At 42.9% G+C, this 26,859-nt stretch overlaps 1 protein-coding gene and 1 long non-coding RNA gene across 7 annotated transcripts in view; both read left to right on the forward strand.

The window, feature by feature from the left end:
* Positions 1 to 22,451, forward strand: part of COL9A1 (collagen type IX alpha 1 chain) — a 97,625-nt gene extending 75,174 nt beyond the window's left edge. For all 6 annotated transcript variants that reach the window (XM_082218285.1, XM_082218286.1, XM_082218288.1 and 3 more), the window contains 10 exons: positions 1,873 to 1,926; positions 2,721 to 2,792; positions 9,789 to 9,824; positions 9,930 to 9,974; positions 10,894 to 10,926; positions 12,979 to 13,125; positions 13,302 to 13,356; positions 15,741 to 15,929; positions 19,791 to 19,868; positions 21,505 to 22,451. In XM_082218285.1, coding sequence (XP_082074411.1) covers positions 1,873 to 1,926; positions 2,721 to 2,792; positions 9,789 to 9,824; positions 9,930 to 9,974; positions 10,894 to 10,926; positions 12,979 to 13,125; positions 13,302 to 13,356; positions 15,741 to 15,929; positions 19,791 to 19,868; positions 21,505 to 21,686 — 891 coding nt within the window. In that variant the 3' untranslated portion in view covers positions 21,687 to 22,451. The remainder of the gene's footprint in view (positions 1 to 1,872; positions 1,927 to 2,720; positions 2,793 to 9,788; positions 9,825 to 9,929; positions 9,975 to 10,893; positions 10,927 to 12,978; positions 13,126 to 13,301; positions 13,357 to 15,740; positions 15,930 to 19,790; positions 19,869 to 21,504) is intronic.
* LOC309529972 lies at positions 13,366 to 15,640 on the forward strand. The gene is made up of 2 exons (XR_014218570.1): positions 13,366 to 13,754; positions 14,195 to 15,640. It is a non-coding gene; the product is annotated as an uncharacterized lncRNA (long non-coding RNA).
* Positions 22,452 to 26,859: the final 4,408 nt, after the last annotated feature.

Below are 26,859 nucleotides of genomic sequence, written 5' to 3' on the forward strand. Positions count from 1 at the left end.
AAAAAATGTATTTTTTAAAAAAATGGCACATCAAATTGTGCCCAGAAAATGGGGGCTGAGGAGAGGGAGATAAACATATATAGCCCACAATATGCCAGGGACAAATGTGGCAAGAAGCCGCTACTTTGCAGTCAAGAGCCTAAAAGTTATGCTCAGGATTCCTTTCCCATCTGTAAACAATAACTGGGAAGCCTACATGCATGCTTGCTATCCTGCATGTTCATCCTGGGATGTTCTCAGAGCACCTTCCCTCTAAACTGAAAAGCTCCAAATGTTGTAACCATTCCTGAAGTGAGGTGACCAGAATTAGGGCTGCACCATAGATGTGTACAATGCCGTTACGAAAACGGCAGTTTTGTTTTCAAACCTTTCCCTAAAGATCCCAAGACAAGCACTGTGATGCAGATGCATATCTAGATGTGCATTACCTCCTTATTGGCTGTGCAAGAAAAAGAACCTGGCCCTCTTCAGTAGGGCAGCTAGGTGTAGACTTTTGACACCTGAAGAACAGATGTTCAGATTTGATGCCACAACATGGTTTGGTGCTATGCGAATGAACATGGAACACACTCATATGATCTCTCCTCATCTTGAGCACGGTGATCTCATCTCATCTCTGGTTTATATTAAATTGAAGGAGAGAGCATAGAAGCCCAAGGCTTCTAGTAGCCAACTATACTTAGACTCTCACACCACAGGTTCACATTGATGTGAATTGTCAACCTGAAACAAGTTCACACGATGTGCAGCATTACAAAATGAGATTTTCCTAACTGAAAAACGAAAGGATGTGAGCATATAATAGATTTTTTTAAAAAGCACATTAAACTGGAACTGCTAGCCTGAGCACCCTAATTTTCCCTACCAAAAATATTAGTTTTTTCAATTGCATATCTTGTGGTGATAAACAGAAGAAGTGATTTTCAATTTGTTCTAATTTTAATTATGTTCACGTGAATCTGCATCTAGAGGCATGTTCAATAATCATGTTACAAAAGTAACTAAATGGAGCTAAATTTGTGGAGAAGATTAATTAATTTTCTGGGTCACCTGAAGGTTTTTTCCAAGCCTTTCTAAAAGCTTCTCATGTTAATGACATAAGAATTTTATAGAAGCAGTGACTGGAAACTTACCCAGTTCTGAGTTCTTTTGATCCCTCCAGGATACTTAATTATTTTCCAGTAAGTTTCCTTGCTTTGCTTTGCTTGAAAAGCCATTTCATGCAATTTTGAGATGCGGCATAACATGTATTTCATATGTAGCTTCATCTTTTCATTGCTCCGCAACCTGTTGTGTTACAGTTTCCTTACCAGAATATTAACATGAAAGCTAGGATTACACCTACCCACAGTGTTGCATGTTAAGTCAGTTCCAATGATGTATCACTGTTGTCAGATTGTGCACACACTCATCTAACTGGTTGATAAACTTATCTTTAAAAGTGATACAATAAGAAAGTAATAAGAGCCTGCTGAATCAGGTCAGTAGACCACCTCGTCCAGCATCCTCTTCTCACAGTGGCCAAGGTGATGCCTCAAGGAAACTTGCAAGCAGAACATGGTCAGAAAAGCACTCTTACTACCCACAGTTTCCAGCAATTGGTATTTAACCATGGGAACCTCTATGAAGAGATATTAGGCTGCTCATACCTGAAGAATCACACTTGAGCATATGAGCGTGTGCTTGTCCTTCCAGAGGAGATACATGTGTGTTTATGATGCAGAATGAAATGGTAGTATTAGAAGCTACCTTCTTCTAAGTCGGTATTTTGCTTTTTAGCTGACTATATATATATTAAGTAAGCATTAATGAAATGATTCTTCATTTTGCTGCCGGAAAATGCTTTAACAATGCCTCCTTGTTTTCTCAAAGGGTAGCAGAGGTGAGCTGGGTCCTGCTGGCCCTCCAGGTCCGCCAGGTAAAATGGTAAGCAGCCAGTGTCTACTCCCATCAAATTCATTTTTATTTTTTCAAGAGCTTATGGTTTCCCCTTAGGATCCGTAGCAACCTAGCAGTTTATGCAAGAAGCTGAAGATGAAACATGAATACGATCATTGTTGCCTTCCCTCTTCCCAGCTTGTGACTCTACTAAGACCCACATTTTCTTATTTGAATTCTGTAAAATTCTACTGGGAACACATCATTTTTAATGCAGTACTGTGAGGAAGAAAAGTGGGTATCTCTCTTTGTGTATTGCCTTAAGATGGTGAAGTTAGCTGTCGCTTGTGTTATTAATTTAAAAAGGAGCAGGAATAATGAAAGGCCAGTTTTTTCTTTTTCCTTTCCTGCTAGCAGCTATCTGGCATTAATGACTACTGAGCGTGAATGCCTTCTTTGAAATGACTCAATCTTCATTTGCATAGTTTCTGCTCAAAGGGCAGCCTGGCTATTTGGGAACTGAAAGAGCTCCCTGTTAGAGAGGAATGCTCACACCATAGGTTCGAGGAATTACAGCATCCTCCTCCATAAAGGCACAAATCTTTTAGCAGATGTATTAAAAGTCTAGGAACTGCTGTTTTCTGGCTGCAGTAGATTATAGCAAACTGTCAGCAACAATTTAGCAGAGTCTATGGTTCAGAAAGAAAGCACACAGCCGGCTGTTCTTATTACTCTCCATAGGGAAAGTGTAATGTGCTTCTCAGAGGCTGGGTCTCTTTATCAATGGTTCTTTTGTTTAGTCTAAAAATTACCCTAAGAATCTGCCATCTTTGTTTCCACAGGGTGGCGAAGGTGACATAGGCCTCCCAGGTTTACCTGGGCCTCCAGGATTGCCTGGTGCTAAAGGTGACAGGGTAAGCATACGATTTGCCATAAGGAATTGCTGCAGCTACCCTTGGTCTGATTATTTTCTGAAGCCACTTAAAGGGGGGAGGAGTTAAGAACTACCAATATTGCAGGGGTGAGGAATCTGGGAGCCTTCTCGACGTTGTTGGACTCTTAACTCAAACCCATCCAACATGGCTCACAGTCAGGGATGACAGGTTGTAGTTCAAAATCTAGAGCAGTGTTTCCCAACCACTGTTCCGTGGCACACTAGTGTGCCGCGAGATGTTGCCTGGTGTGCCGCGGGAAAAATTAAAAAAATTGAAAGATTTTTTTTTTAAAGTCAAATTTTCGATTGGGGCGCCGTCACTAAATGACCCCTGGGGTTCCCTCCCTCCCTCCCGCTCTGCGCCTCCCTCCTCCTCCTCCGGGGAGGCCCTTCCTGGCTCTCGGCCAAGGCTTGGCGGCTGCCACTCACTCACTCGCTCGCCCACCCGTCCCTCCATCCCTGCACCCGGCCTCTCCCCCTCCGTCCCCGGCGCGGGGGCTGCCGGGATCCGTAGTCCCCTCGCCCTTGGGCTCCGCGCCCGTGCGGGGTGCGCGAACTACGTTTCCCAGCGTGGCCTGGCGGGCCGGGCGTTTTGTTTGAAGCGCTCTTCTCCCGGCCATGGAATGAGCGCAGCGGCGGTGGCCGGGCGGGCAGGGGCTCTTCCGCGCAGACCCCGCGCAGCCTGCCTGCACCCCCGCGGAGATCGGGCGGCAGGATGGAGCCCGGGGATCCCGGCGGAGGCGGAGGCTGCCCCCCAGGTAGGGCTGCGTCGGGGGGGTTTTATTTTTGCAATACTGCATCCGCGCCGGAGGGGATGCATCGGACCGCGGGGAGACCCCTTGGCGGGCGTGCAAGGTAATGCATGCGTGCAGGCGTTCATGGAGTGCAGTGCAATGCAATGGCAACACGGCGCCCTGCATGCATGCATGCAACTTCCACCGGCGCTCCAGACTTGGCAGGTGAGGGGGGTCCCCAGTGGGCGGCAGAGAGAGCCGGGAGGGTGAAGAGGAGCCGGGGGGAGCAGCGCTGCTCTCCGAGCCGAGCCCGGGGGGGAAACTTCGGCGTCGTTGCGCCGGGTGTTGGAAGCGGAGGCTGGCGGGGGCCCCTCACCTGCAAAACCTGGTCGCCTCTCATATATTTCGTGCATTGCATTCATCGCCCGCTTTCTCCTCCAAGGAGCTCCCGGGGGCGCGCGTGGTTCTCCCCGTGTTATCCTCGCAACAGCAGCCCTGCGAGGTGGGTCAGGCGAGTGGCCCAAGGGAGCACCCAGGGATTGTCCTGGCCAGGTGGGGTGATTTGAACCCTGCTCTCTGCCCGGTCTTCGTCCTCATTTAGCCCCCACATGTGCATGACTGTGCATGACTGAGGTTTCCCCCCCTCGTCTTGGCTATGGTGTGAGTCTGTGCTGTTAATTAATGGGGTTCTGCCTTCGGAGAAGATGAGCCAGCCCTCAAGGAGGTGATTATGTAATTTGCTAGCAATTCATGTCCCTCCCGGCGTGACGCTGCGCGCTGACGTCACGGGGCTGTAATGGTGGTGTGCCTCGAGATTTTTTTCATGAAACAAGTGTGCCTTTGCCCAAAAAAGGTTGGGAAACACTGATCTAGAGGGCCAAAGGTATCCCTGCCCTGAATTGTTATGTATAGGTTACTGTCCTCAGGTCTGTGAAAATTGTTGTGGTGTGTAGCCAACAAGTTCCTCACCACCACCAGCACACACACCTTGGTGGGGTTTTTTTTACCCTTTACCTCACCTTTGCTGATGTCCACTAAAAATTCCTTCTGATATTACTATCTTAATTGAAATCCTTACTTTAATTAAGGGCCCCACTTCCAGTCACGCTATGACCGACGTAAAATTGAGCCTAAGAAGGGAAAGTGATCACCTTATTAGAACCCCAGTTCCATGCTACGCTGCTACTGCTTCATAGGTGCCAATTCTCTAGGGCTGAGGTGTATTCAGCCTGCCCCGTCCCCAAAGTCTGCTGGGACAGGACTGAGCCCCCTCCCCAACCTTGCAGCACTGGTCCTCGCTTGGGTAGTGGCAGGTCTTGCTGGGCCTCACTTGGGTGGCAGTGGTCCTCGCTGGTCCTCTCGGGAAGCGGCAGGCCTCACTAGGCCTCCTCCTGAAGTGCAGCGCTTGATGCACAAGACGGCCACTGCAATTTTGGGTGGAACTCGGTGCCTTTGTACCGCTTTGATTGTTGCTAAGGGTTTTCCAGATTATTTCTGAGGTTGTGTTTTTCTTCTGCTCATTAGCGTTCTCTCCCCTGTCCTTTCCCACTCAAGCCTCCAGTCTTTTCCTTTTGCACCCCTGGGTAATTTTAGCTTTCACATTCAAAGTCGCTGGTTGCTTAGTTAGCAAATTAAGGAAAAAGCTTAGCTCTGACTTGATTGTCAAGAAGATCATTCTCTCTCTCTCTCTCTCTCTGTGGGAAAAGGCTTCTTAACTTCAGCCGTTGCTTTCTTGAAATTCTTTGCCTTGTCTGTGCTAGGGGATATTTGATGTTCTGTCAATGAGCATTCATCATTATGGCATTAGCTTAGTTGGCAGAGTGCTATAGAATTCCAGAGCCATCAGTTCCGAGGAATTAACTCGGAAAGGGTTTATTCTCAAGGGAAGTCTAATTATAGGTAGTCTTTACCACTTGCTACCGATGCCTAGAGCTCTTCATTGTAGCTGTGCCTTCCCCAGACCTCATGTGATCTTCTCTATATTTAAAATCAGTCTTAGAGTTTTTCCGAGTATCCCTTAGCTGCAGTGCTTATTGCACTGAATGAAAATATGTTCCTGGACAAAATGAAGGGCACAATCCCTTTCACTCACAGAGAGCACCACACCTCAGGCCATTGGAGGAAATACTGTTCCAGGGCCGCCACCCCCCGTGCATTTCACCTTGGGGAGTCCAACAGCCTGCTCTTTTCTAAGCCCTCAGGACATTGGTTACCTTACTTCCAGTCTTATTAGTAGTGGTAGTCTGTGCACTAGCAGGTGGAAGAAGAATGTGGCACCTTAGGTCCTCCATACATTGTGAATGGTTGGGTGTATTTCTGCAGTGTAGCCAAGGTCATTCACCATGGTAGTGGCATACATGCCCGGAGGTGGCTTAGTGGGGAGGGTGAAGTTCTAATAGACACCTTTGGGGCATCCTGCAGGTGTCTCTGTCTCCATGACAGGTGAATATAGTGTCCTTTCCCCACCAAGGTCTGCTTCAAACATGCCTTCTCAACCTTCCAACTTTCCCTCGGTTGTGCAGTTGCTGCTCTGTCCATGTGACCCAAGGATCCATGCATGCTGCTGTTGGGATTTTTGAATCTCCTTCCCACTTGGATCCAAGAGGAATTCCACAGTGGGTGCTTGTTGTGTGGTTTGCCGGAACCACCTAGGAAGGGGATACAAACACTCATGCATGGATTAGTGACCACAAGGAAGCAGTGTTTGATGGTACTGTCGGAATCCATCTTGAAACACACAAGTAGGCACAGGTACTCACCTTCTCACATGAAGATGGCCAAAAATGCAGATGTTTGACGTGAGGATTATACCTTGTCATCAACTCACATGGCTCCGTCTGTCATGGTAATATATTCAGTTATGCATGAAGATGGGTCCAAACCATTAGGGCAGACAGAAGTGAAACTTGAAGGAATACAAGAAGCGGTGTTATACTAAGCCAGGGCAACGTTCCATTTTTTATTTTTGCTTTTGTTGTAGAATGATATTTTCTATGAGGGGGCATGGTGGTGGTAAGTTGGCACAATTCAAACCCAGTGGCAGGAGAGCCAGATTGGCTCTGCCATTATATTTGCACTGCACTGAGCTTGCTGCTGCCATCTCTGTTCTGGTATACAGCAACAGTTCAGAGTGAGGGAGGTCAGATGATTGGCTCTGCTGTAAATGTGCAGGGTGGGTGTAACTACATGCCATAGGAAACATACTGGATATAACTGATAGAATATTAGTTACACAGAGGGTAGATGGTAGCAATGGCATAGTGGGGTGGCGGCACAGGGGCAGTTTCCTCAGGCGCAGAATTGTTAGGGGTGCAAAATTTCAATGCCTGGTGCTGCCTCAATACAGTTGCATGCTTCTGTTGCTGGGCTCCATTGAAAATGGCTTTTCCGTGCAAACCAGGAAGTGACCTCTCCAAACAACGGAATGACTCTTATTTCTGCAATCTCCTGGGTGACTCAGACACTGTTAGGGAGTTGAATGTGCATGTGTACTCTGTCTATTTCTCTCCCTCCCCCCTCCTCTGTGCGGCCCTGGATACTGGCAACCCATGCTACACCACTGAATGGTAACCATTATCTGGGGGGTATATTTGTGCTGCATCCTGAAATTGCCAAAACCAGGCACAACACACTGTTTCCTTCCTAGCACTGCAGGATGTTGTGATGTCCCGACATGCAGAGCAATCCCATGGGAACAGTGTCTGGCCAGGTATTCTGACTTGGAAGTCTCAGGGTAGCCTACTGTTGCAGTGGTACCCATGTCCACATTCTTGCCACATACTTATTATTTTGGTTATGCTCAGCGGTGTTGTATAAAAGCACTGCCACTATTACTTTATTCTTAAATTGCAATAATACAAATGTACCTTGTATACATTCTGTAGGAGGGAGTGCTGAATATTTGTATCTAGTTTGCTTCTGTTCTTCTTTTCCTCTCATCTTTGTGCCTTCATGCTGCTCAGCAGGCATGATGCAATGTATGAAAGTCAAGAGAAATAAGAAGTGTAGATGAAAGAGTATTGTGTGTGTGTTCAATATAAATATTTCCAAAATCTTTGGTGCATTCAAACACTCACCCCACACACTCGGCAGCAGTAGTACCAGATTGTGAGGGGGCAAACTCTTTCTCATATATTAAGCCTTCCCATAAAGAAACATCTCTATGTTTCAAAGGAGCACTCTGATTTGCAAAACATTTATTCGGAATTAAGTTATGCTGTTTCCATCAGATTTACAATCTTGGATGAAAGTCTGCTTAGAAGAGCAGTCTCAATTAAAATTCTAATTTAATATTCTATCTATTGTTGGGTTTAATGGAAGTCCCTAGGTGTTTTTAAAATGAAAGCTGTTTTTCTTAAAAAAATAAGAAATCAAGAACAAAAATGGGAGACCTTCCTGATCTGTCTTGCGGAAATAGGTCTTGTGCAGGTAGAAAGGCTTGGCAGAAATTCAACAAGAGAAGCTTGTCCCACCGTAAAGATGGAGCAGTGGAAATCTTCACCAGCTGCATTTAATGTCCGCTGTGCAGCTATTTAATATACTGGGGCCCTAGAAGAAGAAAGGTGGCAATCAACAATACCAAGTTTCATTAGCGGTAGCTTGAGAAGTGGTTTGTTAAGTAAATAAGTCAATGAACATGTCTCCTGGCAAGGAATTCTGAATATGAGAGGAAGAGGGAGGGAAGGAGAGGCAGTCTTGATGTGCAAATGAAAAATGTAAAAGATGGAATTGAGAGTGAGAGTTAAAATTTGCATTGAAAGGGCAGGAAAACTCACCAGTACACAAGATCATATCATTCAATGTGGAATAATTAACTGTGATGCACAGATACCTCTCAGTTATGTTTTTCAAAGGTCTAAATACCCCCAAATGCCTTGGAGTTAGGGGTTTCCAACTTCCTAAAATTGGGGAAACCACCCCTTGCAGGGGAAAAAGAGGAAATGACCCTTTTTATTATTATTTCAGGTCAAAAACAGTTTGGAATTAGCCTTGTTTGGTGCCATGTTTTGTAAAGCAATTTCCATCAAGTGCATGAACCACGATATACCAAGTAGATGATCAGCCAAGGGTGTGAACCTGTTGCCCAGACCCCATTTAGCACAATTTTCCTGAGTCCTGAATTCCCAGGCACAAGCCATGTGGTTCACTTGTCAACTACGGGAGAAAAAGGAATGGCCACAAGAGATTTCTGAGAGCATTGGCTGTCCCCATAATGCCACTTAGGCCCACACTTAAATTGAACTCTGTTTGTCATGTTGACAGCAAGGAGGAAGAGTTGAAATTGTCTGGTTATTGATTAGTGTTACCAGAAAAAAAAGGAAAGCAGGAATAGTGTTATTTAAAGTCTGACTGAATTCAGCCCTGACTGAAACACTGGATTTCCTCAAGCCTCGGACATTGCTCCATTGCTGTAATTTTTATTGCTGTTTTGGTTTTCTTTCCTTCGTGTTAAAAAAATTGTTTTTTTAGAATATTTTGGAAAATATTCATGGAATAAACTGTTATACATATATGGAGTAAACCACTTGCAGTGCAGTCATATTGCAGCTAGCTCAAAGAACACATGAATCAAATAGATGATGATGTTGCCATTATTTACAGTGGTACTTCAGTTGCCGAACGTAATCCATCCCGGAAGACCGTTTGACTTCCGAAACGTTCGGCAACCAAGGCACAATGGGCGGTTGGCAAATTCCATTGAGAAAATGGAGAAATGTGCCTCAAAAGCTGTTTGAATTTCGAGGTGCATTCGAAAACGGAAGCATTCACTTCCGGGTTTTTGGCATTCGGGTTCCAAAACATTCGGCTTCTGAGACGCTTGAAAACCAAACTTCCACTCTACTTAATTTAATAATTTAGATACTATTTAATACTGTAGTTTCTATGTGGTGTACAGTAAGGATATATCGTACATCATAAAACCAGTTAAAGTTAACCATAAGATCAGAAAAAAACCACTTTAATCGAATGGGGAATTTGCTTCCAAAGGGAGCTCTTTATGTGCAGCAGAACATAGATGTATGAATCCCTGGATCTAGGCAAGGGAATTTTAAACTTACTTATTCCCATGAGTACACACACACACACACACACACACAAAATAAAATTATCAAATCATGGACAGCTTGTTTGTTAAATGCAAATCAATGCCTCACTGTTTAGGGCATTTTTAAACTGTGTCTACAGTAGCTAATTTTAAGCTTGTTTGTTTTAAAATCATGTTATTTTTGTTTTGCGCATAGGGTTTGGTTGGTGAGCCAGGACCTAAAGGAGATCAAGTGAGTACACATATTCACATTGTCTCGTATGCTTCCAGCAAGGTTGAAATTATGGAAAATGCCTTATCCTTATTTATAAATAATATGCTTCTTGTTATAATATAGGGAGCTGCTGGTGGAGAAGGGGAGCCTGGACAAAGAGGCGATCTTGTAAGATCTTTTCACTTCATTCATTCTACACACCCAGCTTTAAAACTGGCAGGTGTTGTTTCATATATAACACAGACAAATGGGTCATGCAACCTGCTGTTGAAAGAGCTGCACATTCCAAGTGAACGAAAAAAGATAGCTCTGTAGACATTTGGGTAATATTATTGCATTCCTATATACACTCTCTAGGAAATTAAGTTCCGCTGAACTCAACAGGGCTTATTCCTGAGTAGAAACTCGTAGGATTGCACATTAGAGGAATACAAAATGTGATCTGATTGCTTTGCCTATTTCTCAACACTGGACATTCACAGAGCAAATGCCGCCACATCTGACTACTTTGGATCAGTCTAGTGAGGCAGATAAGCCTCTGAGAACATTACCCACTTGTGTTCTCAGCTCTTCCTACCCCCATGCAACTTGACATTGTTGTGCCATATCAGAGGCAGGGCACAGCCCTTAGCGATGTAGTTACAGTTCAGAGGCAGTTTTAGAATAGCACAACGTGTGGCCCTGCAGATGTTCCTGGACTTCAGCTCCTAGCAGACCCAGCCAGGATGGCCTTTAGTCAGGGATGATGGGAGTTGTGATTCAACAACATTTGGAGGGTAACAGGTTCTCCATCTCCACTCCAGAACATACTGAATCTTGAATGAGGCATCAAAATGTTCAACTACGGCTAGTACCACTTTCATGAACAAAACCCCTCATTTTTTAAAAGGAGCCTTTTAAAACAAAAAACCCTTTTCATCCTTTTACACTGCTTCTGTAAGTCTACGTTTTAAGTACACCATGAGGTTTCCATTCCTTTTAAGAGTGATATCATTTCTTAAAATATTTAGAAAATAGTACAATATTCATTTTATTTAAAACTGCTTGCGCGTATGCCACCCTGACACAATTCATCTTGTTTTGTTAGGGCGACATGGGTTTGCCAGGCCCTAAAGGATCTGTAAGTATGATGAACTGCATTGTTACAGAAAATCAAAACCTTAATAAATAAGCGGAATATTTCAAACAAGGGGGTGGTTATTTAGCTTCACAAATGGGGCTTCAATATTTAGTTCCCCAAGCAAGGAAGTTAAGGCAAATGTGATCCATCACTCATTGTTTTTATTCTAATGCTGTGGATTACTAGAGGGTTTCTTAGAGTGACAAATTTCACCTCTCAGTGTGTGGAGATGGAGGAGTTTGTGTGTTTCTGCGAAGAGGGGCAAATGAATGAGTCAGTGCGGAACTTCCCAGTGGTTGAGTAGAGCAATCCTTGTGAACTTAAATTTTTATACAGGTCATAATCCAGAGTTGAATATCTTCTATGCATCTCACATAGAAAAAAGACATTCAGTCTGGATGTAGAATTTGGCTGCTTAGTATCTAAATCCCCCCTCCTTTTACCAGAAGTAATTCCATAGCTTTCGTCCATGCTGAGACAAAGATTGGCAGAGGCCATGTTCGAACAATCCTACCTTGGTTTCCTAAGCCATGCCACAAAGGTGAACCCTGTGCACTTAATGCAGCCACTTTGCTTCTCCTTCCACATAAGCTGCAAAACAAGGAAGTCTTCAGTTAACCATAGTGTTACATCTGAACTGAGAAATCCTATTTAATGTCTTCCGGACAAGCCAGGGATATCTTAATGATGTCCCAATAACCTGCCTTGTTTGGAAGCCATTTTCTGGTTCAGACTTAAATCACAAACAGTACTGAACTGGAGACATCCTGACTTGCTTACCTACCCAAAGGGAGGAGTGAAGCACCTGGGTGATGTCAGTTAACGATGCACCTATGGTCACAGGGCAGCTTGCCCAGAATCTCTGTTGCTATCTGAAAAGATGCAGCTTTGGCTATTGGTGGGCTGTGTGGACCTTGGACATAAACGTGCTTACTTTTAAATAGGTTTTATTTCAAAATGATTGCGTGATTATCCCACTGTCTCAGTGATTCCTCAGTGAAGTAATACAGAATACTATAAAAAGGAGTCTGCTAGCCCACACTATGCTAATGGGGGTCTTATGTAAAGTTTGGAATGCATTGATTGGAGAATATATAGGGTGCACTGAAATCTTGCAAATTAAAGTTCACCCCCAACTTCTTCAGTTTCCATATCCACCCAATAGATCATTGCAAGATCCTTACCACTTTTCTTATCATCCCAGGGATGAAAAGTTCTGCAACTAGTAACATTGGCGCCATAGTTTTCTGTTTGTCTGAGAAGAGAAGTAGTTGCGATTAGTTTTCCCCTGCAGTGGTTTAGAGGCAGCCGTTTGCAAACACTTGTGTTACCAATTTCTAGCTTATCTAATATTTATTTGCTCTGCAGTTATATTTATAGAATACAAAAATGGGGGGGGGGAGAGATCTTAAAAGCACTTGTAGTTTATGGCCTCCTTGGTAGTTAAGCTGTTTTTTTAAATATTTAATATATTCATAGGATTTGTGCAAAGGCAAAAGTTTAGAATTGCTTCAGGGATTCATATTGCTTAAGTAATGTATCACAGTGGAGGTGCCTGTGGGGAAAAGAGAAAGCAAATGCCACTTGCTATGCAGCAGACTCTTCCCTATGTGTTTATTTACTGCACTGCATAAAAATGGTCCTCCTCTAAAAGAGATCAGGCTCCGCCACCAAAAATAAAGACAAACTCAAAACCACGGTCCCACATAAGGCTTGTTAAGTCTTTCCTCTTCAGTTGAAATTGCCAAATCTAGCAGGGGACCTTGTTCAGAATGTCAGGGTGCCATGGCAGCCATGTTAAAAAAAAGAAAAGAAAGATATATACCGGTAACCATCTTCATTTTACTGAGCAGCCTTCCCAAGCACCATGCCATCATTCCATAAAGTACAAATCTGCAAACGTCAACTCCTACTTTCCCACTATGAATGCTGTGGGAGCCTAAGGAAGTACATGCAGCAGTTTACTGCTGTATTGAGATACCTGGAACAATGTGGAAGAGCAGCTCACTCTGCAAAAAAGAAAGAAATCTGTTCACTTCCTGCCATCTTTAGGTTGGGAATCCTGGTGAACCTGGGTCACGCGGGCCTGAAGGAAGTCGTGGTTTGCCCGGGATAGAAGGATTACGTGGGCCCCCTGGACCTCGTGGTTTGCAAGGCCAACAAGGTGCAACAGGCCTGCCTGGCAGCCAGGGCCCAGCTGTAAGTAAGATATCCTTTTGCATGGCTATTTCTGTCACTGCAAGAATTATGAATGGGCTTGCAGTCAAAACTGCAGGTGGCAATCTATTGCAGATCCCTGCCATCTGCTGGGACCATCTAAATTTTTTGCTGGACGCAATTCTGCCCACTGTTTACAGAATGCTTATTTGTTTCAGGGCAGAGCGCCAACCGATGCACACATTAAGCAGGTTTGCATGAGAGTTCTGCAAGGTAAATAAACCACATTTCTGTTTGTGAACTCCGAATATGAGTTTTTTCAACCAAACACTAAACTTCATGGAGGCAGCTTGAGGCCCTCAAGAGCTTGCATTTACTGTGTGTGTCGCCTGCTTTTCTCCTAGCAGCACATGCTTTGGTGGCTGGCTGGCTGGAACCTCTGCTGATTTGGGGTGGAAAACAACTGACATTGGAAGTTTTTGGGTGGCGGGTTGTCTTGTGTGGTGGTGGTGGTTTTTCTTATTGAAGATTCCCATTCAGAAAGAACAGTGTTCCGAGTCATTGGATTGGTGCCAACTTTTTATAGGGAACAAACGTTTAGATGTAGCTGTTGGCATGACTCTGGGCAGCAGGACAGGAAGGCACAGCACCCAGTCAAAAAGAGGGCAAGGGTGGTGTAATGGGTTTAGGGGTTGCTCGTGCGTAAGTTGCTGCCACTCCTGGCAAGGTTACCTGGTTGAACCCTTTCTGTCTGAACAGCCTCTAGCTTCGTGACTGTCTCAGTCGCTGGCAGAATCCGTCAGTGGGCGTTTCTTGAACTTCTTCCAGCACAAAAATTCTTTGGCGCCTAGTCTCCGCCTAGTCTCCCTGCGCGGAAGCCTTCGGCGCAGGGAGGGTGTGGGCAGCGGAGGACCTGTACTCTCTCCGCTGGTCTCTGGCGAGGAGTCTTGGAGCCTCCTCTCTGATTCCCTCATCTGCCCCCCTTCTCCACTGGTGTTACGCTGATTTCCTTCCCCAGCAAATGGGCTGCCCCTCTCCCTACTGGGACCCTCTCCGGCATCCCTCTGGAGCCTTCCCTCCGCCTCTAGCTCCGATGGCAGTTCCCTGACAGGTGGGGAGAAGCTCCTGCATTCTCCACGACATTTTTCTTCTTTAACATGAAGGCTATTTTGGCCACAAGCAAAGCCATCAAAGGCAGCCTTTGCCAACCCAAAGCCCTTCAGATGATAACTCCCACCAGCCCCTGCCAGTACAACTGCCATCTCAGTGCTATTGCTATAATTAACATGGATCATCAGTAGTTTAAGAAAGATCATTTAGTTGCACTTTGTGGTGCTCAAGAAGTTGCTTTTGTAAAGCCTTAAAATAAGGCTGTAAGTGTCCGAAGTATGATGTGTCAAATAGACTGTGGTAGAACTCAGCTCCCGAATTGCAGACTTTGACATAGGATAAAACATGCTAAAGTATGGGCAGTTAATGAGAACTGTGTTCCTTCAGTCATCCGTGCGTGTAAACATTGCAATAGCATTGATTTTATTATTGTTTTATAATTTGCTATATTTGTAGCTTTGAATTTATTGCGTCTGTGTCGGGGCGGAGGAAATCTGTGCCCTGCTGACAGTGGCTGCTGACGAGGTCCTCTGGGATGTTGCACTGCTGTATTTCAGCAGTTTAAGAGGCATTATTGCACTCTGTGATTTAATTTGAGGCCTTCTCAGCACAACTGCTATTTTTTAAAACTGCCCAACAGGGTATATTATTAGTTTCCACTTCAGATTTAGCTTTGCTATGAAGATAAATGTTCCCATCTCCTTTTATCAAGTTTAGAATGTCCCTATAGGGAAGGGCTGTAGCTCAGTGGTAGAACACATGTCTTGCATGAAGAAGATTCAATCCCTGGCATTTCCAGTAGGGCTGGGAAAGATTTGAGCAGCTGCTGGTCAGTGTAGACAATGCTAAGCTAGGCGGAATAATGCTCTGACTTGGTATAGGCAGCTTTCTATGTTCTTTGAACATTAGGTTATGTGAGGCCAATTGTGGTGGATTTGAAGGCTATCTGAGGATTCAGCAGCTGAAGTGTTGCATTTGCAGCAAAATGGGGGGGGGGGGGACTACTGGAAACATCATGCCATATCCCAAGCAAAAAATAAATTAAAAAATGCATCTTTCACAGTGTCTCTGTGTGGCCGATACCTTATCACAGAACTTTTCAGATGGGGAATTAAAACAAATTATCATGCAAGAGATTCAGTTTCCTTTCTGCTCACCACTCATAACCTTCCTACCTGCATATATGTGGCAGATGCATGCTAAATGCCCCCCTCCATCGCCTTGTCATGGAAATCTTCTGCTCCCAGTTTTTAGGAAGTATTTAAACCCAAGGAATTGCCACATCTAATATAAAACCTAATATCAGAAACTTCTTTGAAGTCTACTGGGTCTCATCAGAATTGTAAAAACCACCTCTTTATTTATTCATTAAAAAAGCCAATAGGCATCTAGTCCTCATGGTTACATGGGTTTGAAAATGTTGCTTTTTATGAAAAGGGTGATGAGTTTTTTTTAAAAAAAGCAACCACCAAGAAATCCAGATATACTACAGATGATTAGATTAAACTTAGTTTGTAATTCATCTTCCTTTCTCCCCCATTTAACAGAGCAACTGGCTCAACTGGCTGCCAGTCTTCGGAGGCCGGAGTTTGGCGCTCCTGGCCTCCCAGGCCGCCCTGGGCCACCGGGTTCCCCTGGACCACCTGGAGACAATGGCTTCCCAGGACAGCTTGGGCTTCGGGGACTGCCTGGCCTTAAGGGTCCTCCTGGAGACATTGGGCTGAAAGGCCCCAAAGGTAAGAGACCAATGCATGCTTACCTGGGAGCATCGCTTCCTGAAGTCAACAGGACTCAGCCACAAGAAAACATGTATAAGAGAGGGCTGCTCAGTGCTAGGATTGCATATCAAACACACCGAAGCTATTTGCTGTGGCGTGATCATTACTACATGCAGTTTAATGGAAGTTTGTCTACATTAATGGATCCGTCACATACAACTGATACATATTGATTCAGCTTTGTTCATGTTCCTGGCTTTGATGCCAGAAATTGTTGTTCCTTTCTCATTTTCGTTCCAGGAAAGAGTACAAGCAAATTTCTTCTTTTTCCCATTATTGACCTCAGTATGTAACACAGCAAGCACCCCTAGCACACTGTGTTCTTAATTTCTGTAAGTGTTTCCCCTCTGACTTCTGTCTGCACACTCCCCTTCTTGAGGTTTCATTCTCTGCTCTTCTTTTTCTTGGTCAGTCCAATTCTACCAGATGCCTTTGTACTACTTACTACCTCTAATGAACCAGTTGGGAGTCCCATGAGTAACTGAAATAGGCAGAAGGTATTGCCTCTATCTCCTGCCAACCTAGCAGTTTGAAAGCACATCAGAGTGCAAGTAGATAAATAGGTACCGCTCCAGCGGGAAGGTAAATGGCGTCTCCGTGTGCTGCTCTGGTTCACCATAAGCGGCTTAGTCATGCTGGCCACATGACCTGGAAGCTGTACACCAGCTCCCTCGGACAATAAAGTGAGATGAGCGCCGCAACCCCAGAGTCGGTCACGACAGGACCTAATGGTCAGGGGTCCCTTTACCCTATACCTTTATTGCCTCTATTTACACCAGAGTCCTGCTGCAGAAGGGTACCTGGGTCTGCTGGAGCATCATGCAAGAGAGGCCAAGTTGGATATTGTTTGAGGCAGGTGGAAGTTGTGGCAGATTTGTGCTGGAACCAGATCAGGGCAATCATTGCCTCAGGTCTTGCGACACATGTTGCTTGCTTACATCAATTCTCATTAAAATAAATGGGCCGTATAGTTGTGTAACTAGCTGCAGCCATGATCGTTTTAGCTTCCTGTTTCTGAGCTGAATAACCCAACTAGGGAGATACTTATTTACTACTTTTTTTCACAGTGGCAAAGAAAGAACTGAGATCACATAGGCTATATGCACCATAATCCTTTGCATGTTCACCTGGAAGAGAGCAATGCTGAGTTCATTGGCATTTAATCCCTGTTAAGTGTGCACAGGCTTTGCAGCCTTGGCGATAGAAACAGACCTCCTCCTCACCTTTCATTGTTGCATTCAGAACACTCTCCAGTCCTTTTATGCAGAATTTTATTTCACTTCTCTTGCCAGGCCCGGCTGTTTGTGCTCATTTCCCATTAAAAACATAGAGCACATTCATCCTTTGAATGTAAAGTTTCTCATCTGAAACTTCTTGCTAAGCCTCAATATGACATCAGGCTAGACAGGGTTGGGATTACACCAGTGTGGCATTTTAGCAAGGTTTGCATGCATTCTCTGGCCCACTGCTAACTTGACACTTAAGCATATTGTTAGGTAAAGGTAAAGGTACCCCTGCCCGTACAGGCCAGTCTTGACAGACTCTAGGGTTGTGCGCTCATCTCACTCTAGAGGCCGGGAGCCAGCACTGTCCGCAAACACTTCCGGGTCACGTGGCCAGCGTGACAAGCTGCATCTGGCGAGCCAGCGCCGCACACGGAACGCCGTTTACCTTCCCGCTAGTAAGCGGTCCCTATTTATCTACTTGCACCCGGGGTGCTTTCGAACTGCTAGGTTGGCAGGCGCTAGGACCGAGCAACGGGAGCGCACCCTGCCGTGCGATTCGAACCGCCGACCTTTCGATCAGCAAGTCCTAGGTGCTGAGGCTTTTACCCACAGCGCCACCCGCGTCCGCTAAGCATATTGTTACTATGGATCTAATGGTGTCTGGGAACATCACCTACTCTAGTGATGCCATTAGCCCTAGGGCTTTTGTCACTAAAGGGCACATTTGCAAACCTCTGAATAGAGCAAAAGCTGTTGGGAGAGTCTCTTTAAAAAAATGTGTTTTGAGAAGCCCTTTGGCTTAGCCCCTATATTGAACTTCGCTCAGAATCACAAATTGCAGAGGGACCACTATGCAAGAAAACCACACTTTTCAATACTGTAGTTAAATGAGATCTGCTAATTTAATGTCTCATCTTTGTTCTCCTTTGACTGAGCCACAAAGCAAGGAATGACTTGCACCCACCTCTCCCCACCCCCTGTCAAAAAATGGGTGACAAAATGCCAAAAATGAAAGAAATTGCATCACTGGTCATAAAGCAGTTTCTGCTTAAGGCCGTATTTTATTTTATTTTGGGTTTGTAACAGCAACCTTTAATATTTAACTTATTTCATAGATGTGAGATGCTTTATTTTCCCTTGTCTTGAAAGCATCCCCCCACCCTCAACTGCTTTTTGCTTGCTTTCCCCCAGTTATAGATAGTAAACTGCTCCATAGGCAAACCTGGCTACTGTAGTTTTGTGAGGTAGGCTAGGGATTTTGAACAGAGCAACTCACCTTTGCAGAAAGGACATGACAAATAAACTGCTACAGAACCAGTTTTAGGTGTGCAGCAGTGCCTTTGTAGAATGATGAGCCATAGTTTATTGAGTGCGGATAGGACTGTGCTCATGGGTAGCCAACGGTCTAGAACCAGCACCGAGTTCAATTTGGCCTGCCACTGTGAACTTTCCTAAAGTGATTAGAGCACTGGAATGCCAGACTGGGGATAGCTGGACCTGGAAATAACAATTCAGGCTGCTGGCTCAACAGGAACAAAGATCTGTTTGAGCACAGTAACCGTGTGCCTTGGTCTTTGCATTCCAAGAGCAGAGGTGGCTGAAAGAGGACAAAGGAAGTGAAATTAACAAAGCTTAGATGAAAATAACTTGATCTCTGGCAACCTAATAATTACTTTGGGGCACAGTAATCAGCACCTGGAAGAACCCACATACATCTAAAGGTGGTGGAACAGGGGATGACTCTGCAGAATGAATAAGAACGGAATGCTAAAAGCTGCTAATTATGCTGCATAAAAGGGGAGAGAAGGCAAAGCTTCCCAGCAATCTGGTTTCCAGAGCCAGCACACATTAGGATGCAGCAAGTTGCGATGCCTATAACAAAATATGATACAATGGTGTCCCATCAACATTACTGCCAATAGCTATTACAAAATGTCAAACTCTGGGCAGTTCCCCAGAATCGGGCCATGAAAAGGAGGAAACCTGAGGTAGAAATAAATTGTGATGACCTCAGAGAAGGTGCACAGCAAAGAGGCCTCCGCTTTATTTGCCACCAAGGTGAACACGCCAGACAGAAAACTCCCTAGGGTGGCAAACTGGTCTCTGGTTGCCAGTATTGCATAGTGCAGGTGATCTTTCAAGTTAGTCATTTCAGAAGAAGCCTACTGTTTACAGTGTAACTATTCCTGATAATATTCAAAGCTGTTTGTTTTTTTAAATGCTTAGCAACCCAAATTTTACATCCAGGCATGTGATCCACTCTCGTGTAGTGATGTGATGCAGAAAGGGACGAAGGGAGTGGGGTGGGGGCAAGATTAGTGGGAACAAAAAACCAGCTATAGAAGGGCAAAGTCCCTGCTTGGAAATTGGATCTGTAATGTGTGATTGTGGAGATAGCAGTCAGTTCTAACTGTGGGGGGGATTTAGTAGTGGGAAGCTACGTATTTAGTTTAACTGAATCTGCTCTTCTCTAAATCTCTGTTATTGCTTGAGCTGCGGATCATTTGTCCTGTCCACTGATTTTAAGTGTCTCTGTGTGTGCAGAACGTTTCTTCATGCAGATTGCACATAATGTTCCATTAATACATTTTAGGTGAAACAGGTGAAAAGGGGGAGAGAGGATTCCCAGGTCGAGGACCCAAAGGCTTACCAGGCACAACAGGACTCCCAGGTAAATACCAAATTTTGCTTCTAGGATAGGGGTGGGGAACCAACAGCCTCCCCCCATACTGTTGGACTCCATCTCCTGTCAGCCCCAGCCAGCGGTCAAGTATGAGGGGAGTTGGAGCCCAGCGGCACCCAGCAGGCTACAGATTCCCCCCCACCACCTGTGCTCTAGGAAATTCAAGAAATGTTTGTGCAGCTGTGCATGAAATGCTATATTTAACAACCCTGGAAATGTGGGTGTCTGTCTGCAAGGGAGTGAATGCTTAATTACTAGGATATGCATACAACTGCCCCCCCCCAACCCCATGTCTCAATTCCTTTCACCCTTCTTTTTTGGTAATGCTGTGATCTCCATGATCAAGGCAGGCAGTGCATCCCCTTGAAACTAGCAGCTCAGCATCCAAATTATGGCTGGTAGCTCTTCTCAAACAATCTTCTGTGCCACTGTTTGTTACATCTTCAAAACTGTATGGGAAGCTCTCAACTGACTCATTAATAAAAGCCAGCCTGCAACTCAGAAAGCCACGGAATAAAATTTTAGAATCAAGTTCTATACCTAATACTGCCAACATTGCAGGGTGTGGTAAAATAGTACAAGGTCAGGATCGAGAACACAATGATTAAGTTAAAAATAGCAAGTTGGCTTCAAGAATACATGACATGCTTAAGGATTTGCAAATCCTTTAGATCTGATTTTGGTTGCAGGACTCTTTAAAATTTAGCTTGCTGTATTACTGTACCAATATGAAGCACTGCAGAATGAGAAACCCTTGCTTATAAATGCAACACAAGTGCCCTCTAGTGGTAACTAGAGGTAACTGTGGCACAAATAATTTGTTATATTAAAAGTATGGATTGCAGCTTTTAAGGACTCTGTATTTATATGAATTGCATACACTTCTATAAATATATTCAAAGTATCTCTGTTTGTGATGTGCAAAACTTTTCAAGTTGCCTTGATTTCTTAACAATCTCATCCCTCTTCCACAATATTAAGTTTTCCATGTGCAAGATTTCTTTCCAATAATACTATGCAGTCTCAAAAGCAGGCAGCTCGAGGGAAATTCGGCCTTCATGCTCTGCCAAGGAAGGGAAAAACGTAATCTTTGCCCATCAGATTGAACATGGTTGAAGTAGATGCCCCCCTTGATATAGCACATGCCTTGAACACATAAGTTGGCAGGGGGTTGGACTCGATGGCCCTTGTGGTCTCTTCCAACTCTATGATTCTATGATAAGTTCCCCATTCAAATCCCCAGCATTACTAGAACTAGGAAAAATCTCTTCCCAAGAAAAAAGTCACTGTCAGCATAAAGCAGTTCCTTATGTTTGTTCAGACAAACATACCCCAGATATCTAATACCAATGTGTTTTCAGTATATTGCTGGTTGTTGTTTTTTTTTAACGTTTCTAATAGTTGTTTCGTTTGCTTTTAAGGAATAATTCTATTGTTTTATCCTTTTGTGAACCAAAGAAGGGGAAACTTGAATGCCAGATTAGGGTCTTCTCCTTTAGATGGAGTTGTTTCTGTTTTGTACTGTATTGAAAGGCAGTATTCCATGAGACACTGGGCTCAGGTTGTTGAATATAGACGTGCCTGCTGACCTCTCCTGATCCATGTGCTGCATCTCCCTCCGCAGGAGAACCAGGCAAACCCAGCTATGGAACTGATGGGCGAGATGGCGACAGAGGCCCACCTGGAGCAGGTGGCCTGCCAGGCATTCCTGGGCCTCCGGGGCCCCCTGGCCCTCCTGGTTACTGTGAGCCATCAGCCTGCACTGTGCAAGCAGGACTACGAGCGGACAATGTGAAAGGGCCGTGAAAAGTGCAAAAGTTTGTGACGTGAGTGTTTGGCAACAATGTACTATCTGCACATATATTTGACAACAGAGAGAAAACAGCAGAAGAGATGCATACAGTAAAAACGTAAGAGAATTCCTCTATCCAAGGCTTGACAAGACTTTGCATGCACTGGTTGTCCCCTCTTCAACCTGTACAAACAGGTACATGGCAACTATTTTTTTTAAGTGATACCTGGTGGCTTTTCTTTTTTATCATGGTGAAAGGCCGCTGTGTCTTTTTTAAGACACCTTCCCCAAATACTATTATTATTTCTTTCTCCTCTTTGTATTGTACTGTATTACAGCATCAGAGAGAATGATGTAATTCAGTTGACTTTATCCAAAGCAACTGTAAAATTGTGGTTGTTTGCATTCACCTTTTCCCATGTAGCTTCCTCTAATTTCAAATACACAGACATGGCCGCCATGCAAAAACATGTGAAATGCTTTTGCACACTGAGAAGGGTGTGAATGCCACGTTACCCGTAATATATCATGTGAAGAAACTGCTACATACAGAAATTTTAATTTTGTGTTCAAACATGTATTGAATTCTGTTCAAAGGAACAAACACTGTTGCCAACTCCACCATGTGTCTGAAATTAAACAAAGAGGCCAAAAAGTCACTGGTAAAGAAATCTAAATCTTTGGAAACAGCGAAGATTCATAGCCAAATTTATTTATTTTAAATGATCTGAAGTCACATCTCTGGTTGTATAAAAGTTGAAATAAATAATGTTTTTTAACCCCTTTGCATTTTTTTTGTATGAATGGTAAACACAAATAAAACAAAGGAGGTAAACTTTCTTAGAAAAGTCCCATTATATGTTTCATTTCTCAAGGAAACAAAGTGCATTGTATCAATCAGTCTACTGTGTAAATTTGTTTTACAATTTATATATATTCTTTGATCTGTCATCGTGAAAGACAAAAATAAAAGTGCCCTTATTTTAATCTTCATTACTTCCCCTTCTCTATTTTGCACTTAGAATTTTTCAGAAAAGGAGAACTTCTTTCAGGGAACCAGGTTTAATGCAGCTGCCGCCAGAAACATACTGTTCTTCCAGTCCCAATTTTAATCCATTTCTCCTAGCAGCCTGTCTTAGGAAATGGTGGCTATATCCACCCTGGACATTAATGTGCATGTGGATCACTATTTCCATGTGCACATTTATGTTTTCACCGTGTTTTCCATCCACACTAGTGGGCAGTGTTTGGTGGGATGTATTCACACTGTGTGGTGTTGTCACCTCCCTTCAGTTAGTACTTTCCTACCCACAAGTAGTGCCAGAAGCCTGAGGACCATTGTAGCTGTGCACGCAGGCACAGTATTTGTTTATTACTGCATGTGTGCAGCTTTTCAAGTTAAAATTTCAACACAAGTTAAAATTGCAATTTTCGATCTACCAGATTTGCACAAAAGAGCACTTAAAAAAAGGAAAAAGATGAAGTGTTGCTTCAAGACAGGCAAGGATTTGAAAGCTGTTCACATGAAAGACTGTTGCTTCCTTTCATCATCAAGTTGCTACTTACATGTAAAGAAGCATAAATTAAATTTGGCAGCAATAGTCCATGGGAGAGAATGCTTAGACTGTATTTCTATGCATTGTTACTTCCAAGTGCTATTCAGACCAATATACTTTATTTCCATTTTGATGGCATGTCAGGTTCAAGATGAAAATAGGAAGAAAAGCAACCCTAACGTCATGCTTAGATCAATTAAGTTTTATTTTAACCATAGCAGTAGCGCAGAAATAAACAATGAAATTATCTGACAAGAGAAATAAAACTGTTTTTACAAATCCAGTAACATAAAATAAATGTACAGGAGGAAAATGCAAAGTCCATCAAAAATGCATAATACAGAATTTGGTTAAAATTCCGGGAGGAGGAAATCCACACGTTTATAATGTGGCTTTAAATAAAAACGTAACTACCTGTTTACAATTATAGATACACTTCAATTCAAAATTCATTTAAGACTAAAGGGACCAAGTAGATAAAATAATCTGCTTAGCATGTGCAAACAGCTGTACTTTCCATTTGTGGGCAAGATGCCAACAGAATCTTATAGACAGGTTTTGAAAACTAGTGCTTAGTTATTCAGAAATGAAAGGCAACAATAAAACATAAACTTCCACAATTGAAATAGTTGAAAAAAAGTATTGACAAAGAAAATTCAGAAAACCATTTAATTGCATTTGCTTTTCGTTAGATAAATCTGACAACGAACAGAGCTTACATTCTACGACAGAAGTGTGCTTATGCCCACTAAAATATTTTTTTGAGTATACTTAACTCTGTTAGAATGTGGCGTTCATGTTCATTCTCCTAAATTGTGTACATGGATTTGGTCTATTTATATATAACATCTTCCCTTGTGATTCAAGATTACACTTGAAGGCTTTTCAACTAATCTGGAAATCTGCACCATTATCATAATGACTTGAAGTTCTGTTAATGGCGATCAGATGTGTTGAAAACTAGCTTTGACTATCTAGAAAACATTTGCATACCTTAAATAAAAGGAAGATTTAGGACAAAGGGAGAAGGGAATAAAACGTCCTATACCCAGCGCTCTTATTAATCCCTGAAACCAAATACACTTTTTATACAAAAATACTGATATTAAAATGTTAATATCAAAGATAAATAGGCTACACCTTCCACATAATTTACAAAGCATGTTTATTTCTGCAAAAAGGAAAGAGACTTACTTCTTCCCTAATGACATGTGACACAATGTGGGAGGGAAGAAGAGCAGTTCAGCATGATCCCTGCAAGGATCCCCTCCAGCTTGCAGCAAGTTGCGGGCCTGAGATGGGCTACCTGTGGTTTCATTACCTACAAGCTACATTATAAACAAGTTGAATCATAAATTGTGATTATGTCACAGTCATTGGTGGAAGAAGAAGCAATGCAACTGAGAATTATCCAGCCAAAGTTGGCACAGTCAAGCCCCATGAATTCCAATGCTGAAAAACAGCGGGACTTCAAAGTGGTGGTGGTGGGTGGGGAAACTTTGCCTGAATTGTTCCCTGTATTTATCAAATAAAATAAAATACTATTTTTTTAAGACCAATAAAGAAAAAGAAATCTATTAAACTTAAGGACACAAAAATGGAAACTTAGTGCACTATATAGAAATAAACGTTTCACCATTTCCTGCCTTATATACATTTGTAGAATTCAATCCTTCTTTAAGTGAAATGCACAAACAAAAATGTGCTTCATGCCACCAAGTGGACTTTAGAGGTATAGCACAGACCCTGAAGAACTGCAAAATTTTAACATTAACTAACCTACAGTAGCTTTACAAACCCAAATACTTCTAAACACAGCATTTGTTAAAGAGAATTCTGAAGCAATCCTAATGAATTTTGCGTCAATGGAACTTTTAAAATAATCTGATGCGAAGAATAAAAACACATCTCATTGTATTCTACATATTACTTATACCACTAAACCAAAATACTTCATTGTAGCTTCTCTAACATTCCTACCATTTTGAGAGCTTTTTCTAGAGACAAGACCGTGTAACTGTTCAGAAAAATTGTGCAAGGCTATGCACTAAGCTATGCCAGCAAACCTGGGTCATGACCAACAGTTTAACGTAAAGCAGGAACAAAGAGATACAGGTGGGAGGCAAATCATTATGGGCTTTGCGCAAAACGTTTTGGCCACGTTCATCAATGGGCTCAGAAGAAAGGCAAAATATTGTGGAACGCCTAGAACCCTCATCCCCAGGTAATCCATTTTAAATCACTAGATTGCAACTATGCACCTGATCCAATAAGGCACAATTGGGTTGATTCAATTGTTGCTTGCTTGCTTGCTTCTCCTTCATTGGACAGTGAACTAGATCAAAGTCTGAAATGTTGCACACTGTATGACTGGTAGCTGGAAAGAAGTTTTGCATGAGCAAAGGAACTTCTCTTATTGATAGATAATAGGCTTGTGCAAGGCACCATGATGGGAACACATACCACTGAAATAATACATGCAGTAGCCTTCAGGTCTGCACATAGTATTCCTTCTCCAGAGATATTCTTGTGTAAATAGTAAACAGATGATTAGATGTTAGAGGTGGGGGAAGAAATGGGGACACCGAATGCAGTCTCCCGCTCTACAGTACAATGTCTGACAGTGCTGTGATGTTCAGCGCCATCAGAGTGGATGACCAGGCGGATTTTTATTTGCTAGTGTTTGCATGGAGTGGGAGTACTGTGCAAAGTGTTTCTCAGTTTTAAAAACCACTTTCATAACCAATAGGGAAGGGCTTGCAAGCATAAACTTGTTGCTGAACATGGATTCCATTCGTGGGATTCGGCTGACAGTGTTCCATTCTATTTTGGTTACTCATTGTATTCAATAGGTCCAGGAGCAAGAGAATTTTCTTACTGTGTTATTTGATTCGTGTGTGTGTGTGTGTGTGTGTGTGTGTGTGTTTGTATGTGGTATTTGCTGTTTAAGTTTGCTGATATTCATATATAAAATTATTAGAGAAAATATCATTAGAACAGGAATACGGAAATAAGAGTTTAACTTAAAATGACAAACAAGTTGCAAATGTTTGGTTTCTGGCACACACAAGATAAAACAGGAAAAGACCACAGAGTGCTCATTTCAAGACACCATGTGCCTCGATTAAAATAGAATAGCTACAGAGTTATTCCTGATTTGTTGCATTTAGCTATAAATACAGAATATGCTCCACATCTTAAAAACTGAGTGAAGACACTAGAAGAGCAAAATACACTATTTCATATAACAAAAAAAGTTTTGTTAATGCTTTTCAAAAAAGGAAAGCATTAAAGACAAGAAAAATGATTCAAAGTGATCTGAATGATCCAAATTAACTATTAAAATCATTAACATGTTGGAAAGCTTTTTCCAAGTACTTAGACACAAACAAAACTATAAACAATGTGAATTAAAAATATTTTTCCCCCAAAATATATAAATGTTCCTGACAAATTCAAGTAAAGTAACCTCTAAATAATACTGCCAGGTACCTTATCAAAATTTTAGTTCAACTAGCTAAAACCCAAAATATACACACAGCACCAAACAATATATCAACTGAGCTGCTCTGATTACCTTTCCAAATCAGAATCTTTCTACATAATCTAATTAAAATACAACTCGATATTT

The sequence above is a fragment of the Podarcis vaucheri genome (genome assembly GCF_965113315.1).
Source record: "Podarcis vaucheri genome assembly, chromosome: 3".
Classification (NCBI taxonomy): domain Eukaryota; kingdom Metazoa; phylum Chordata; class Lepidosauria; order Squamata; family Lacertidae; genus Podarcis; species Podarcis vaucheri.